The 19,140-nt window shown below is 40.6% G+C and overlaps 1 protein-coding gene across 1 annotated transcript in view; it reads right to left on the bottom strand.

The window, feature by feature from the left end:
- St13 (ST13 Hsp70 interacting protein) overlaps positions 1-19,140 on the bottom strand; it is a 36,189-nt gene that overhangs the window by 15,001 nt on the left and 2,048 nt on the right. Inside the window, exons 2-5 of the mRNA XM_028871210.2 lie at positions 12,711-12,768; positions 9,094-9,166; positions 7,835-7,905; positions 2,245-2,311 (exon numbers count right to left, since the gene is read on the bottom strand). Coding sequence (XP_028727043.1) covers positions 2,245-2,311; positions 7,835-7,905; positions 9,094-9,166; positions 12,711-12,768 — 269 coding nt within the window. The remainder of the gene's footprint in view (positions 1-2,244; positions 2,312-7,834; positions 7,906-9,093; positions 9,167-12,710; positions 12,769-19,140) is intronic.

Here is a 19,140-nt window from a genome sequence, read left to right on the forward strand (position 1 = left end):
GTGATCAAGTGTTTTAACTACCTGCTTATCCAAGCCAAAGTGACTTTGCCAACTCCAGGCTGGGGTTAATACTCAAAATTAGAATGTTAAGCTTTGATCCACTTATCTATACTATAAAATCAGAACCAGGTCAAATTTATACAGCTAGCCTGGAAACAGAAACTACTATTAAATGGCATCATTTTTGTTCAATCTTGCTAAGACTGTAAGAAAAACAGACAATACGTAAAAGTGAGTGACAAAATTAATAAAGGAGGGCTAAGGAGATGGCTCAGGCTAGACAGTAGTGGATTGAACACTCTGGCCTCCAGCACTTCAAAGTAAGGCAACAATAAAGTGACAGCATGGCAAAGGAATTGAGCAGCTCACCAGCTGCCTGGGCCCAGGCTCTAAATATACTCAACTAGTATGAGGGAGGTTGTTTTGTTTGTTTTTGTTTGTTTGTTTGTTTGTTTGTTTAAATTTCTGAATGGGGTGGGGAACTGTAGACTACAAAGAACGAGCAAGCAACAAGGACCTAAACCAAAAAGATGGTACAATGAGCTTGGGGTGGTGCCAAAGCCTGAAACCCCCAGTATTCACCAGACTGAAGGAAGAATATCTTAAGTTGAATAAAGGCCAGCCTTGGCTACACGGTGGAAGTTCTGTGGACTTTCTAAGGAGCCCTACTAGATACAGAGACTAACACTTCCCCCACCCCACCCCCAACACCAAAAAGTCAAGCAGCCAATACGGAGCAATACTACTAAACTCATCCTAAAATAAACTTTAGTCACCTTCTAAATCCAGTGCAAACGCACATGGGCATGTGACAGCACCTACTGTGACAAGTGACACACCTTCCGAGTCACTAAGTACTCTGCACGAAATGTTACTGACAATAACCACAACAGTCCCAAGTTTATGATCACTTGTTCTCACTGTAATGAACATAAATAACATCAAGCCTCTCTGATAGTTTTTTTTTTTTTTTTTTTTAACTACAATTTTAGGGGCTTGAGAGAGAGCTCAGTAGTTAAGAGCTCTTGTAAAACCCAAGTTTCATTCTCAGTACCACATGATGGCTCACATCACCTCTATCTCCAGTTCCAGGGAAATCTGACACCCTCTCCTCTGGCTCCTAAAGGCACCAGGCACACACATGGTGCACACACATGTGTGCAGAAAAAAACACTCAAACATAAAAAAAAATTAATTAAATTTTGGCAAGGGGCCGGGCGGTGGTGGCGCACGCCTTTAATCCCAGCACTCGGGAGGCAGAGCCAGGCGGATCGCTGAGTTCGAGGCCAGCCTGGTCTACCAAGTGAGCTCCAGGAAAGGCGCAAAACTACGCAGAGAAAACCAAAAAAAAAAAAAAAATTGGCAAGGGCGGGAAGGGGCATGCCAAGGAATACAAGGAGGCCAGGAGGGGACAACCTGTGGAAGTGGTTCTCTCCTTCCACCACAGGGGTCAAACTCACGTCAACCAGGCTTGGTGTGAGTCCCTTTACTGCTAAGCCATCTTGCTGCCACCAACAGCAGTTTTTTGAAGACCTAAAATGCAGGGACTATATTCCCATTGTAACAGTGTTGGGCCTACGAACACCACTTATCAGAGGTATTGTGAGCACCTATGTCAAAAGTTAGGGGGTTCTTGGCATTTTTTTTTTATTTCTTTTTTTTTTTTTTTTTTGGTTTTTCGAGACAGGGTTTCTCTGCGTAGCTTTGCGCCTTTCCTGGAACTCACTTGGTAGCCCAGGCTGGCCTCGAACTCAAAGAGATCCGCCTGCCTCTGCCTCCCGAGTGCTGGGATTAAAGGTGGCTGGCATTTTTTTTTTTTTAATTTTTTTTTTTTTTTTTTTTTTTTTTTTGAGACAGGATTTCTGTGTAGCCCTGTCTGTTCTGGAACTCGCTCTGTAGACCAGGGTGGCCTTGAACTCAGATCCGCCTGCCTCTGTCTCCCAGTGCTTGGATTAAAGAGGGGTGCCACCACCACCTGGCCCCTTTCATCTAAGCAGAGAAAGGCCATGACACATGCAGGAAGAGGCTAAGTCAGACCTGTCTGTGCTGAGGTAATAATGTAACTGATGCTGAATGATTTTAGAGTCTTTGCTATCAAGAAGTGGCTGGCAGTTGAATCCTAACATCTTCAGTACGGTAAGATACAAAACCCAGTCCCTTCACGTTTACACTATGAACAGTCACTGCAGTACAAGAAAGATTACCCCACTGTTAGAGCTACATGAGAAAGAACACACCACTCACCATCGTTTAGGGCCTCAATGGCAGCCCCCTTCTTTTCATTTGCTTGATCCATCATCTCCTCAGTGATCTGCCAGGAAAGTGAAGGTCATCTCATTAGCAGAGAAGCAAGCAGGAGAAGGAGCAGTGTGGACTTTCTTAAGGACGACAGTCACTCCCACACTCATGGGCTCACCTCTAGTAGTGAAAAACCGTGATGTTACCTTTAAACATTTCATACCTGCCTTAGGAAGGACTTATGTATCCAATCATCTTTCCTACTCCATGGGAACAATTTATGACAATTAAATCCAGTCTCTTCATAAAACACGAACTAGTGTCTTTCACACTTCTGTCAGAAAAGACACAGGTCTTACCTCTCTATTTCCATAAAAACCTTGTAAGCAGCTACACTAGTTCGAGGACAAATACAAGAACACTGATGACAGCAGAGACGTATGCTCGATATCCTATCGAAAGCTGAATGCTTGGCCATAACTTTAACCACATCCACCTATCGCCTCGACTGTGGCAAACACCTGCAGGTGCCGACTAAGAAAACGATCTCTGCCAAGCACTGAAAGCTCAGCCTTAATCGCAGTACTCAGGAGGCAAAAGCAGGAGAATCTTTGAGGTCAAGGCCAACCTGGTCTACGTAATCAGTTCCGGACAATTAGGGCTACACAGTTAAGACCCTGTCTTGGTGGTAGTGGTGGTGGTGGTGGTGGTGGTGGTAGAGCAGCAGGAAGAGGAGATGGAAATTATTTGCTTGTCTAAGAACAGAAAGGAAAGTAGCTACCTTTACATCTAACTAGAAAATTCAATAGAGGTGACAAGTTACTTGATCTGTAAAACAAGAACAATACAATACAAAAACACCAAGCAAGCCAGTTGTGGCAGCACACATCTTCATCCCTGCTGCAAGCCACAGGAAAACATAATAGAATTCAGCTACTATCACAAAAGCTACTACTTGGAAAAGTCAAGGACTTCTCCAAAGGTCAAGCCATGGCTTAAGGAGTATTGGTGATATTTTAGCTTTTGTATATATGTATATTAGCTGGGTGAGACCCTCCTTTCTTATACAACCTTACTAATAGACCCCTAACTTCTTACCTAACCACTTCTAGGAGTGTAGACTGAGCACACAGATCCCCTTTTTCTCATACACTAACCAGTCATTAGCACTCAGGTGACCTCCTCTTTTACCACTCCCATTTTGGACTGTAAAAGAAAGCCTGGTGATCACTGCCTGAGGAAAATTCTTAGCTGCCTTTATGACCCTGTAGAATTCAAGCCTGGTGACCTTGCTGGACCAGGGGCTTGCTATCGCTTGGGTTTATAACTGGTTTATAACTCTGGGGAGACTTAAGAGAAAACGTGGAGAATTTAAGAGAGGGAGAACAGAGAGAGATAAGGAGGATTTTGACCAGAGAGTATGTGTGGACGAGATGGAAGATGAGGAAGAGTCAGATGGGGAAGTACTAGCTGGGTAAGAACAAGATGAAAAGGACCTAGATGAGGCAGAATTAAGAGGAGAGAATTAAGATAGAACTTAGAGGGAGCAGATGAACATAGAAAGAAATCAGGCAAGAAAGGAGCTAGACATGAGAACAGAACTGAAGCTGTGTATAAAGGATGTTATGCCAGAGGAATTAAAGCAAGTGGACTATGGAGCTCGGTGTGCTGAGATTCTATTTCCTGAAAATAGTCCTCACCGTTAGTAGTTTCTCTCCTGAGCCCCTGGGATGTATACTATTAAGGCTGGTCCCGCTAATATTATACAAGACCTCCCAGCACTCAGGAGGTGAAGGGAGAGGCAAAAGGCCTGCTCAAAACCCAAGCCCAGCATGGTTTACTGAGTAAGACTCTTACAATGCAAAACAACAACAAAAAGCAAAGTCAGAGTTCCTGTACACCACAAAACATATAAAACAGAAACTAAGCCTAGAAAACAATTCCAAGACCACTACAAGTTCTAAGACTTCTACAAACAAAAAAGTAAAATTCTATCAAAGAAACATAAAAAGACTTCCAAGAAAATTTATGTCACACATATAAAAATGGCTTTATGTACCTATGTGCAACTCAGGACACACAAATCAAAGAAAATGTAGTAATGTCTCACTGAGTCTGACATATTTCACTTAACAGAATTTCCAGATGGACCTATTTTCCAACAAATATAATTTCATTCTTCTTTACAGTTTAGTAAAAATCCACTGTGGGGGCTGGAGAGATGGCTTAGAGGTTAAGAGCACCAACTGCTCTTCCAGAGGTCCTGAGTTCAATTCCCAGCACCCACATGGTGGCTCACAAACATCTGTAATGAGATCTGGCACCCTCTTCTGTATACATAATAAAAATCTTAAAAAAAAAAAAAATCCACTGTGTATACACACATATTTTCTTCTATCTATGTGGTGGCTTGAATGAGTATGACTACCACAGGACCATTTATTTGCACGCTTAGAGCCAGTTGATAAACTGGGAAATATGGCCTGGAGAAAGAGCTCAGAGGTTAAGAGCCCTGGCTGCTCTTCCAGAGGTCCTGAGTTCAACTCCCAGCAACCACAAGGTGGCTCACAACCATCTGTAATGAGATCTGATGCCCTCTTCTGGCCTGCAGGTATGTAGGCAGAACACTGTATAAATAAATAAATACATCTTTAAAAAAAACAAAAACAAAAAAAACTGAGAAGTAGTAGGAGGTGTGGCCATGTCGGAGTAGATGCGTCCTTGTTGGAGGTGTGTTGCTGGGGGTGGGCTTTGAAGTTTCAAAACCCCACAACCAGGTCCAGTGCCTCTCTTTGAGGGCTGCCTGTGGCTCAGAATATAAAGCTCTCAGCTACTGCTCCAGCCGCCTGTCTCTATCATGATGATAATGAACCAACTCTCTGAAACTGTTAAGAAAGCCCTCAATTCAATGCTTTCTTTCTAAGAGTCGCCTTGGTCAGGTGTCTTTTCACAGCACTAGGGAAACCCACTCCACCTGTACCTAACTTGACTATTGTGACAGTGTCGCAATAGGCATGGACACCCAAGTGTGCCTGTCTATGGCATGCTGCCCTACAAGTCTGTATTCTAGAGGGAATGGGTAGAGAAAGAGCACTCACAGTTGAAGAACATGATATACTTCAACCTGTCTTTATGAGGAAATGAAAAAGGGCAATTACTCCGATTTGATCAGTATACACTGTATGTATGTATTGAAATTATCACACCATGCTTGAAAAATATAGTTTTGTGTTAAAGACAAAAGTAAATTTCTTAGATCTATATCATAGTAATTGTATTCACTGAAATATTTTAATCTACTTCTAAGTTATTTATTAAATTCTTTTGACAAATTAGAAAACATGTTTTTTTAAAAAAAAGTCAGAAACAGTTCAAATAACTAAACAGCATTTTAGACAATTAAATCTACATTTACCCTTGTAGCGAATGTCAAACCTGATACCCTGGTATTTTGTTTTTGAAGACAAGGCAGAACACCACACACAAACTATACATTCAGATGAAGAACAATGTGGGTAGGTTAACCACCACGACTTCAAATGAATCTCGAGCTGGAAATGCCTCCACTGACAAGCACATGGTAAGCAAAACCTAACCCTCTTTTCCAAAAGGGACAGTCGAGTAGAGATGGAGAGGGGAAAGCACTCCTGAAGATCCATAACTGGGCTGGTGAGATGTCTCAGCAAGCAAAGATGCTTGCAACTCTAATCAAATCTCCCTACCCCATGTCTCTTTCTCCTCCACCCTTGAGAGAGAGGAGAGAGAAAGAGAAGGGGGGGAGGGAGGGAGAGAGAGAATGTGTAGAAAGAGAAGGGAACTGAGAATGGCCTACACTGGAACAGGAGACCGAGACAATCTAATTCTAAAATGTATTTGAAAAAAACAAAACACCAAGAACAGCTAAAATATTCATCAAGTTTCATGAGTCCTTATCCTGCCAGATAACAGACTTTAGTCCACAGCTGTGTAAGAAAATGTGGCATTAGTACAGAGAAAGGAATTTAGACATGCAGAACAATAGCGTCCCCAGAGGGCCACACACAGTAAGCAGTGTGTCATCGCTGATGAAAACAAACGCCAATAGAAGTTCTGTTGAGTAAATGAACGACAAAATACAAAACTTTGGGCATGGTGATATACTCTTGTAATACTAACAATTGGGAGATTGAAGCTATAGAACCACTTTGTTTGAGGACAGTTTGGGTTACATGAGATGCTTAGATAGCTAGATAGCTAGATGGATAGATAGATAATCAGAAGGAGGAGCTTCAGATATAGGTTGGTTGAGTGCTTGCCAAGCATGTACAAAGCCCTGGATTTCATCACCAGCATCCCGTAAAATCGGCCGTAGTGGCAAAACCTGTATTTGGAACATTTGGGGAGCTAAAACAAAAATTTCCAAGTCAGCCTGAACTAAGAGACCCTGTCCCCAAAAAAAAGGTAAAAGGAGAAGCCTAAGAAAGGAAAAAGACAACTTAAGAAAAATTAGGAAAGGTCTGAACAGGATTGCACAAATGCCCACCAATGACCAAAATAGACCAGAATGTGTGCTCAAGCCTCTCAGAAGTCAGGACAATGTAAGCACAAAGCCTCAAGAACAGACAGCTTCATATGCAACTAGCAAAGATGACTCTGACGCGACCAGGTGCTGAAGATGCACTGCACTACTGTTTACAAACTTCTTCCCTCAGCAGAGACCACGAGACATTTGCAGATGTCCTGTCACCCTTTAGAAGGCCATTATCACGGTTAATTTAAACTGCTTTCCACACCTCTTTCCCAAATGCCAGTTTTCACCTCTTTGAGGAGGAACTCCCTGTGATAAAAGCATTTGAAAAATAATGTGCCACTAGACATTCTATCAAAAGACAATTTTACGCCAGGGATGGTGACACACGCCTTTAATCCCAGTACTTGGGAGGCAGATGCAGGCAGAACTCTTTGAGTTCAAGGCCAACCTTGTATACAAAGTGGGTTCCAGGACAGCCAGGGCTGTTATACAGAGAAATTTTGTCTTGAAAACAAAAACAAAATAAAACAAAAAGACAAATCTAGGGGGTTCAACAGTTAAGAGCACTGGCTGCTTTTCCAGAGCATCTCTCAGTTCAAGTCCCAGCACCCACATGGCGGCTCACAATGGTCTGTAACTCCAGTTCCTGGGGACCAACATCCTTTTCTGGCTTCCCTGGACATCAGGCATGCACATGGTGCACAGATATAATTGCAAATAAAAATATTAATACAAATAAGAAAATCATCTCAGAAAGACAATCTAATTGTAGGTATATACTTTAAGGGAATGACTTTATAGATTAATCAAACTATTTACTTATTTTAAATAAGTAAAACAAAATACAAGATTTCAGAGATTATAATTAAAACTACCATGGGAATTGACAAATATTTTAGGTAGTAAGATTGAAAAATGTGCCAAAATGCTATAACACACACACACACACACACAGAGACACCTGTACACATCAAATAAAAACTTTAAAAAAGATTACTACTTATCATGTAGTTCTTGTGAGTAATGTTATAAAATAATCCCAAACCTGGGAAACATCACTTTCCTAAAATAAGTCATTAAACTTACCTCTGCATTATCATCTCCCATCTCTTGAGGGGCATCAGTGTCTGGCTCAATTACACCCTCACAGTCAATTTCTACAAAAGTTGAAAACGATGAAGTTAAAACCTAAATAAAAAGTGTGGGATAGCCTAATAGCCACTACTTACTTGAAACTATTAAAATCAGATGAACTGATGATGGTGCAGCACAGGATTAAAGTACTTGCCTAGTGTGTTGGAGGTTACAGATATTGTTTAGAGTAACACCTCAGAAAGACCATGAACTAGTTGCTAGTATAGCTATGAACTAGTTTCACCTGAACTTTGATACATTATAAACTACTTCCCTGTTAAAAGTAACTACTAATAACTATTAATAGGTAAGCCTACTACATAGGGGTAGGCTGGAGAGATGGCTCTGTGGTTAAGAGCACTGGCTATTCTTTCAGAGGACACAGATTTGATTCCTAGCACCCACGTGATGGCTCATGACTATCCATCAACTCCAGTTCCAGGCAATCTGATGTCCTCTTCTGGCTTCTGAGAGGTATGCACATGGTGTATACATATACATGCAGACACCTGTACACATCAAATAAAAACTTTAAAAAAAGACTACTACTTAATTTGTCAGGCTAAATCAGATAATTATTGTAGCGATAGTGATGGTAATGTGCACAGTGTATTACATAAAACCACACCACTGGTTTAGTCAATCTCCAAAATTCCCTTGGGAAAAATTTGGGGTCAGAGATAGGACTCAGCGGGTGAGTGCTTGCTCCAAAGCCTGAAGTTGAGTTCCTTCTCTGGAACTCCACACAGTAAAGGAGAAAATTGACTCCCAAGAGTTTTCTCTGACCTCCACAAAACCTTCCCCCATCAGCAAATTAATAAGCTCCTCTAGAAATTTTTTCAGAGATGTACCACAATGTTTTTAAAGACATTAATGCGAACAGTACAAATTATAGAGTAATTGTAGCTAATGACAAAATACTATTTAATTTTAATGCAATTAACTTTAAAATCAGGTGTACACAAATTCTATAAAACAGAGGAAAAAGTCTGTAGGTCAGTATTATAACCAAACCAGTAAATAAAACTAGCCACCCCGCACTCAGGAGGCTGAGGCAGGAGGACTACCTCAAATTCAAGGCCACTTGTGCTATACTGTTCCAGATCATCCTGGGCTACAAACTGAGAGGCTGCAACAAAAACCGCTAAACAAAAATACCACCCACAGGACTGAGTTACCATGGTTATCTAAACATATTCCCGTGTGCTCACCTAGATCACTCTCCTCACTTGACAGTTCATCCGTCTTTATGTTTTCCTCTGTCTTGGTGTCTCTTTTTTCTTCCTAGCAGAATAAAATTGAATAGTGCAATCAGAACTTAAAAACATGTTTGTGTATGTATATATAACATACATATAAATTTGTATCTTATTCAAATATACTATATTTCAGTTGTTAACCATCCTTTTACTTCTCATTTCTAATTAACTATAGGCCTGATACTTTAACCAAACCTTTAGGATAGGTATTTTAGAACTGAAATGTCTGGGAATACAATTCATATACTACACGCTACATAACATTCTTCCACAGGCACTGTACGTACGCTATGACTTCCATAATCTAACATCTTGGCCGTACATGGAAACTCCAGCCTATAACCACAGCATTCAGATAGAAGTCTGAGGATTAGGAGCTTATGAGGCCAGCTTACTTGGTATGAGACTGTCTCAGAAAACAACATGAAAAGAAATAATATTTTATGCGAAATAAATCATACTATTCATGGCTGACGGTAAAAGACTGAAAACTACTAAGACAGTAGGGTCATCTGAGGACAGGAGTTTGAGGTCAGTCTGGGCAGTAACATGAGACTGTATGTGAAAGGAACACATTTTCAGATTGTGCTTGTTTTTCTTTTTCGGGACAGAGTTTCTCTGTGCAGCCCTGGCTATCCTGAACTCACTCTGTAGATCTGCCTGCCTCTGCCTCCCAAATGTGTCCTGAATACTTCAGTTTTCAAGGGTTATTCGGTTTGAAAACTGCAAAGAAAGCATCTGTTGAATTGTAACACACAAACTATAGCAACTTTAAAAGAGAGCATGATGGCAAGCAAATTTCCTCCCCACCCTCCAGTACCCCCAGTTTCTTATCCATTCTGATACAGGAGGGATAGGAGATAAATTTACACTGCCTTCTCCTTTAATGAGGCTATGTATATTACAGAAAAAAAAAAATCACTATCAGCCAACCTCTATCTACTCATCCAACTGTCAGCAAATCAGTAGTAATTTAACTGTACTTTTAGGTTCCCCTCCACTTTCAATCGTAAAAAAACCAAAGTCAGGCCAGGAGTGGTGGCACATGCCTTTAATCCCAGCACTCAGCAGATCTCTTTGAATCAGGAGGCCAGCCTGGTCTACAGAAATTCCAGGTCTGCCAGGGATACACAGTAAAACTGCCTCACAGGTAAAGTCTAAGTCTCTATTTTAATTCTAAAATATTTGTTGAGTAACAAATGTACAAACTGTTGATATGTTAGCATATACTTCTATCACCGAAAATTTTGTTTTTTGAGATAGTGTGGTGGTTTGAATAAAAATGGTGCACATAGGTTCATATATTTGAATGCTGAGTCACCACTGAGAGGCACTATTTGAAAGGATTAGGATGTGTGGCCTTGATGGTGGAAGTGTGTCACTGGGAGTGGGCTTTGGGGTTTCACAGGCCCAAGTCAGTCAGTCCAGTGTCTCCCTCTCTGACATCAGGATAGAAGTCTCAGCTACTTCTTCAGTGCCTTGCCTGAAGCCACACTTCCTGCCATGATAATAATGGACTAATCCTCTGAAACTATAAGCAAGCCCCCAATTAAATGCTTCTGGCCATCAGAAAGAAAACTAGGGCAGAAATATGGCCACCACACCCAGCTTCACTATGAACTTTTTTTTTAAAGATTTTATTTATTTATTTATTTATTTATTTATTTATTATGTATACAGCACGTATGACTGCAGGTCAGAAGAGGGCACCAGATCTCATTACAGATGGTTGTGAGCCACCATGTGGTTACTGGGAATTGAACTCAGGACCTCTGGAAGAATAGTCAGTGCTCTTAACCTCTGAGCCATCTCTCCAGCCCCCACTATGAACTTTTTTTTTTTTTTTTTTTTTTTTTTTTTTTTTTTTTTTTTTTTTTTGGTTTTTCGAGACAGGGTTTCTCTGTGTAGTTTTGCGCCTTTCCTGGAGCTCACTTGGTAGCCCAGGCTGGCCTCGAACTCACAGAGATCCGCCTGGCTCTGCCTCCCGAGTGCTGGGATTAAAGGCGTGCGCCACCACCGCCCGGCAGACCACTATGAACTTTTAAAGCATCGGAATTACTAAAAAACTGTGGGACTTCTAAAGTTTTACATTTTATATTAACATAAGACCTTAGAGACAAACAAGGAAAGGTCATGGTTAAAAATCATGTTTGTCAAGGTTGACAAGGGGTAAAATGTCATGGTTAGCTTCATCTGTCCATTTGACACAAGCCTATAGTCACCTGGGAATAGAAAGCCCACTTGAAGAACTGACCAGACCAGACTGGCCTGCAGCCTTCCTTGTAAGACATTTTCTTAATTGCTAATTGACACAGGAGGGTCCAGCCAACTGTGGGAGGTACCACCTCTAGGCAGGTGGGCTTGGGCTGTATCTAAGCAATCTATTAAGTATCATTCCTCCACGGTTTCTGCTTCAGTTTCTGCCTCCAGGTCCCTACCCTAAGCTCCTATCCTGGCTTCCCTTTATGGTGGACTGAAACCTATCAGCTGAAATACACCCTTTCCTCCCCAAGTTGTTTCTGGTCATAGGGTTTATAAAGCAACAAAAAGCCACTACACCTATAGCTTGGGGTTTTGAGACAGGGTCTGTGTGTGTAACCTGGACTGTCTTGGAACTTGCTCTATAGACCAGGCTGGCCTCACGTTCAGAGATCCACTTGTCTCTTTCTCCCCAGCACTGAGATTAAAGGTGTGCACTGCCATAACCATGCAACACCCAGCTTTTTATTTAAGTATGAGCTGGGAATCCAAACTCAGGCTCTCATGTAAAAAGTAAAGCATGTATTTAAAAACTGAGCCATCTTGTGAGCTTTCATTTTTTTTTTTTTGTTGGGGGGAAGGTCTCACTAGATAATCCAGAATGGCCTGGAGCTCATTATGTAACACAAGATGACCTAAATTCTCGGTCTACTTGCCTCTGTCTCACAAGTACTGAGATTACAAGCATCTATCATTACATCTGGATTATAACTTCTATTTTCTTTTACAAATAATTAAGCCTTTAGGGTTCCATGGAAAACAGATTTTTCCCATCAATTAGACAACTAATTAGAAAACTGGGGGGTTGGGAATCTTAGTACAGGAGAAATGAAAACTATTGAAGAACGTGTTAAGTGTTATTTACCCCTTCATATCCAAACTTCAACATTGAGCAACCTCCCCCAATCTTGCACGCCATTCGGCCAAGTGTGCTAAAACAAAACCATGATTCTATTCTTCATCCTTGGCAATCTCCCCTCAGGTAGCAGGGAGGGAGAATGAGAATGCTCTGAGCTATTTATTTCCCCGTGCTGCTATATAGAGACAAGGAAGAGCAGTACAGAGTTCACTATTTACAAGCTATTAAACACACAGGCAACATTATTCTGAAACAGCTTGCATCCAACTCCAAATTCTCAGTTTTAAATCAGCTTCCAGATTTGATTTAAGAGAAAAATTTCAAAGACAATAAATTTAAAAGACCATACTTCTAAGTGGGGACATCAGAAATAATAAAACTTGTGAACAGTAGCTTTAAAAAAAAATACTAGTGTCTTATCCTTAAACAAATGAAAGAAATTTGAACTTACCTTGGTATTTTCTTCTGACTTAGTTTTATGAGTAGCAGGTGGTACTTTACCCCCCATGCTTAAAATAAGAAAAGACAGTTGTTTAGAATATTGAGCATAAGTTCACTAAAAAGCAATGAACTTATTCTAAAAAAGGTTAAATGTTTCGATAACCTTTCAAAGCTTAGAAGAATACACTCTCAATTCATATGAATGCTTTATTATGAGTAAGGTTGTCAACTTCAAATTGTTTTTGGCACACTAGTTAATAAAACCTTTCCCTTGTCTCTTATGAGCCTAATAAACTCCTACTATAGCTCTCAGCACTCATTCCCAAAGGAAAAACAAAAAGGCAGAGAAGTCAATAAATATACAATGATAAAATCATTCCCTAAGGCATTAGCTCAGAAAACAGGAGTATGATACATCTGAATGGCAGAATTTGAGGTTGACATCTGGCAAGAGTAAACAGGAGCTCAGTGGTGAAGTGACTGCCTACCATGCAGGGGTCACTTGGTTCTTTGTAAAGCCCCGTTTCCTAAATAGTATAGGACAATATAAAAATAGTAAAAATTCAAAGAGGAGGAGAAGACTACAAAAAGATTAACTTTACATGCTTGCTTTGTTGTAGATTCTTGAGTCAACAGTAGAATACCTAAGTGGCTGATGGGTAAAAACAAACCAGCAGAAACAAAAGCAATTTAAGGATTTAACATGTAAAACTACAAAAGACCCTTAAATGTCATTTTTTTTTTTAAGATTATGTATACCTGCACACCAAAAAGAAGGCACCAGAAGCTGGGCAGTAGTGGTGACACATGCCTTTAATCCCAGCACTCGGGAGGCAGAGGCAGGCAGATCTCTGTGAGTTCAAGGCCAGGCTGGTCTACAGAGTGAGTTCCAGGACAGGCTCCAAACCTACAGAGAAACCCTGTCAACAAGAGGGCACCAGATCTCATTATAGATGGTTGTGAGCTGCCATGTGGTTGCTGGAAAATGAACTCAGGACCTCTGGAAGAGCAGGACATGCTCTTCATCTGTGAGCCATCTCTGCAGCCCCTTGTCATTTCTTTCTTAAATTTTTACTGTTGTCCTGTGTGGTGTGAAAGTGCAAGTGTACAAACGGAGGTGAGAAGACAACGTTAAGAACTTAGTTCTCTTCTACAAGGGGATCTCAGAACCAACCCAGGTCATCAGGTTCAGTTAGCAAGCAAGCATTCCTACCTGCTGAGTCATCTTACCAGACTACCATTTCTTTTATGACTACAGCTGGACTACCCACATTTACATTCCTTCTCATTGGTAGAATCTGGATGTAAAGTGTGTATCTACGTTGAATTTAGATGGGCACCAGTTTCCAAGTGCTTTACATCAAGTTATCAGTAATGCATGAAAATTGTAGTTATTCAACCCTAGAGTTTGCTATTACCACTCAAAATTTCCAGCCTTTCTCAGATAGTTACATTTCATTGCCTTAAGTTCCTTTTCATATAATGTTAGCCATCTGAAGAGCCATTTTTTAATAATCAACTCTCATCCAGGTTTGTATTACATTATCTTATTCATGGGCATTCTTTTATCTTCTGTCCACAAGCCTGGGTCAGTTTCATGTGTTGCAAATACCTTCTCTCATTTGTGGCATGCCTCGATAGGATGAACGGCACTGGTGGTGGCGCTGGTTACTGGCGGAAAAGTCACGAGCCGTGGCCACGACTAACAATGTCTTTTAATAAACTCAACATGAAAACAAGTTCAAATGCAAAGCAGCACATGGAAAAGAAAAATCAATTTTTTTTTTTTTTTGGATTTTTTTTGTTTTTCCAAAAAGTTTAGGTGCTTGAGAAATGGCTCAGCAGTTAAGAGCAGTCACTGTTCTTGAAAGGGCCTTGAATTCAGTTCTCAGCACAGACATGGCAGCTCACAACTGTCTGTAACTCTAGTGGAAAGATTTATTTTTATTTTGTGTATAAGTGTTTGTCTGCATGTATGTATATGCACCAAGTGCATGACTGGTACCCCTGGAAGCCAGAAGAGGGTGTCAGATCCCTTGGGACTCGAATGACACACAGTTGTGCTGAGAATTATACCTGGGTACTCAGGAAGCAGCCAAAACTCCTAACAACTAACACATCTCCCCCGCCCCTAGTTTTACTTATTAAGACAGAGTTGTAACTATAAAGCCTAAGGTAACCTTGAACTTTTGATCTTCCTACATCTTCTAGTGTATGTGTATGACATTTCTTTTTAAGGACAAGAAAAAATGCGCAGTTTTTCTGATCTAATTACACACACACACATACCCCTTCCATGACTCAATATACTCAATTCCTATATGACAAAAGATCACACGGAGGTGCAGGGGTGACACAAGCCTTTAATCCCAGCACTCAGGAAGTAGAACCAGGTGGATCTGAGTTCAATGCCAGCCTGTTCTACAGAATTAGTTCTAGGACAGCCAAGACCACACAGAGAAACCCTGGCTTGAAAAAAAAGAACATGATCCAAAATGCCTTAATTTCCAATTCAGGAAAGCAAAATGATTTAATAACACCACGAACATTTCTACATTAAAAGACAAAGCAAAAAAACACTTTTGAAAGTTACACAGTAACCAAACACTGGCTCTTTGAAGTTAAATTTTAATGAAGACAGGGCTTCTTAAGCTGTGTTTTTCCTAAATTCCAAACTGCAATGTCAGGAATGTAGGGTGACATCCAAACATAGTTACAAACAGTTTCACTCTATGAAGTAATAGCACTGCCAAGAAATGTCATTCTCAGAAAAGCTCAGACAAATCCAAATGGAGGAAATGCTAAAACATCTGGCTTGTAATACTCAAATTGTCAAAACCATGAAAGGCAAGGTAAAATGAAAACTCTAAGAATGAAAAGGAAACATGGTAACAGAATGCACTCGTAATTCTGCAGGTTGGATAGTACGAACTCGCCCTTATTAGCTGTCTGACTTGGATGGCTGCATTGTACAGACTGTCATTATTAGTAGGAAACACACACTCAATGAAATTGAGCATGTTGGCAGCCTACTATCAGGAATCAATTTTGAACGAGAAAGTGTTCCAAAATTAAAAAAATTAAAGAGAAGAACTTCTGCTATACCTCATGTTTTTCACATTCCAAATTGTAGTTCACTACTCCAAGTCCGAACCAATTTTAAATGTAAATTATTGTGATCAATGTTCTCAATGTTCCAAAACTTAAAATAAGCTAGCTTTCTGTAAAAAGTCAACATCTGGACTTTTTCAGCACAGAGGTTTTATTGTTGTTGCTGTTTTTTAATCACTCATCAGACAGGAAGGGGAAGAAACCTACCTCAAATATTATCACATAAAGCTTCGTTGTAATTCTCTTGAGAGTTAAAATCTTCAATCTTTGTGCTATTATTTAAGCACATGTACAAACACCGGGAGTGTTACAGTCTAAATTCTGTATTGAGGGTAGAAATGCATTCTATCCACTTTCAAATATTTACTCAAAGTCATGTTCCTGGGGTTTAATTACCACCAAGTGCAATGATTAAAGTAGGCATAAGACACAAAGAAAGAGTAATTAAATTGGAGAATATGGTGTCAGACAATGGTACCCTCTCAATGAAGAGTAGAACAAAAGTATTGCAAACTGTGTTTGTTTAAAAGAACAGTTTGCCTGGATTTACACTTATTACTGTGAATTCAGATTTGGTTCTATTTCTTTGTGTAATTTTTTTTTTCTTTTTCTTTCGAGACAAGGTCTCACTAGCCTTGGCTGGCCTGGTGCTACCCTCTAACTCAAGAGATTCATTCACCTGCCTCTACCTCCCAGATGCTGGGATTAAAGAAGTGTGTCACCCATACCCAGCATCTTGTTATCTTTATTCAATCTAAGTTGAGGCTATTGGGTGGGCATGTGGCACAATTGGTAGAGTACTTGGCCTAGGATGCTCTGGATTCAGTCCCCAGCACGGAACTTCCATTTTTGCATATGGGATCATTTTAATTGAGTATGTATTATTTCTTTCTCCTCTGCATCCTTGTCAGCCACTGTAAATTGGGCTAAATACAGAGACTTCTAGATCCAGTAATACTCATGATATTAACATTCCTGTTATTGTGTTATTGTTATTAATTAACATTGTTATCAATTAACATAGAGTCAAAACCATTTCAGAGTTCTCTTTTTCCACACAGCCAGTGTCCACTCAAATTTAAAATGTTGCAGCCAGGCCGTGGTGGTGCACGCCTTTAATCCCAGCACTTGGGAGGAAGAGGCAGGTGGATCTCTGTGAGTTCGAGGCCAGCCTGGTCTATAGAGCAACAGCCAGGACAGGCACCAAAGTTACACAGAGAAACCTTACCTTGAAAAGCCAATAAATAAATGAATGAATGAATGAATGAATGAATGAATAAAATGTTGCCAACAGTTTGCTGTAAATGCTGCCATTGTTCAGATTAACTTTATATTTGATTTAAGAATTCATTGGTTACTGGGCAGTGGCGGCACACACCTTTAATCCCAGCACTTGAGAGGCAGAGGCAGCCAGATCTCTGAGTTCAGGGCCAGCCATGGCTACACAGAAAAACCCTGTCTTGAAAAATAAACACAAAAACAAAACAACAAAAAAAGTGTTTGCCTAAGAGGAATGAGGGAAAACAAAAACCCCAGTATTCTTCCCTTGGAATGTCTGTTTCACCTAGAATTTTAGTAACAATTTATTTGGGGACCCTTCTTTAACAAGATACAGTGGATCAAAGAACAGAAATATCTTAAGCTTTAGGATCAACAAGCTGTTTATCAGGGGAAAACCACTAAAATCCAGTCCTCAATTCTTCCCCGCCCCCCTGGTTTTTTAGCCAGGGTTTCTTTGTACAGTTTTGGTGCCTGTCCTGGATCTTGCTCTGTAGACCAGGCTAGCCTGGAACTCACAGAGATCTGCCCTGCTCTGAGTGCTGGGATTAAAGGCGTGCACCATGGCCACCTAGCCCAGTCCTCAATTCTTAGTCCTAACAATTATCTAATGGCAACCTGTGGGCTTTTTGTTTTTGAGAAAGCAAAGATTAAAAAAAAAAAAACAAAAAAACAGGATTGCTGAAGGGTGTACACCAGGGTTCAAAGCCATGTCCCACAGGTACGCCACTAGCCCTACAAAATAGGAGTCTCTTCCATTGTTTTCATAAAGTCACTACAATAATAATTTTTACAGTTCTATTTATTTAACACAAGTAAAAATCCTAGAATAGCTATAAAACTGACAGAAAGAAAAGGCTTAACAGGACAAAAATGCCATCACACAAAACACTGACATTTTAACTTGCTTCCTGAGAATATGCTTGTTCAAAGAAATATTCTTATTCTTTTAGTAATCAAAAGTCCCATTTTTCCCATAGAAAATTACTTCTCCAGTTTACTGCTCATGTCTTAACGCAGCACCTATTCACCCTCTTGAAATGCAACTTTAGCATGAGTGTTTGTTTTATTCTTTTGAGGGGTGGGAGTAAGTTTCATCTTTAATCAGGGTCCTGCTGTTTGGTCAGGCTGCTGCAGCCTAAACCTCCAAAGTAACTGGAAACTCAGGAACATGTTGCCCCACTGTTCCCACTTAATATTCCCTGCTAGCAGGTTGTTTTTGTTTTGTTTTGTTTTCCTGCAGGAAGGGGTATACTGGAACTTGCACTAAGCTTCCCACTAGAAGTCATTTTTAAAAGAATCCCTTCCTGGACAAGATTTGCAGCTGAGGAGCCTCCCCTCCAATAGGTAGATTGCTAAACTGTTAGAAAGTCATTCTCAAATTCATCTGTCCTCTCCTCCCCCCGCACCCTCTCTTTGGTTTCTTGAGACAGAGTTTCTCTGTGTAGCCCTGGCAGACCAGGGAGCCCTCGAACTCACAGAGATCCGCCTGCCCCTCTACCTGCTGGGATTAAAGGCGAGCGCCACTGCCACCAAGCTCACCTGTACTTCGCTATACGGGTATTGGATATTAGAAGGGCTGAAGCCCATTCAAAATGGACCTCTTCCCGAATAATCAGCCTTGGACCACAACTCTTCTTTGTTAATACTTGAAAGAGAAGCATCAGCTTTGCCCTTTGGTAGGATTTAAAATGAGGGTTGGAGAGATTACAGCTCACCAGTTAAGAGCACTTGCTGTTCTTTCAGAGAACCTGGGTTTATTTCCCAGCACCCACATGGTAGTTCACGACTGTCTGTGACAACAGTACCAAAGGACTGGATACCTACTCTGGCTTCACTAGAAGGCATGTGGTGACCTTGCTAAAGTGCAAGCAAAATACATAAGTACATCTTTCTAATTAATTTTTTTGTTTGTTTGTTTTTGTTTTTTGAGACAGGGTTTCTCTGTGTAGCTTTGCGCCTTTCCTGGGACTCACTTGGTAGCCCAGGCTGGCCTCGAACTCACAGAGATCCGCCTGCCTCTGCCTCCCAAGTGCTGGGATTAAAGTCGT

The sequence above is a fragment of the Peromyscus leucopus genome, chromosome 20, assembly GCF_004664715.2.
Source record: "Peromyscus leucopus breed LL Stock chromosome 20, UCI_PerLeu_2.1, whole genome shotgun sequence".
Lineage (NCBI taxonomy): Eukaryota > Metazoa > Chordata > Mammalia > Rodentia > Cricetidae > Peromyscus > Peromyscus leucopus.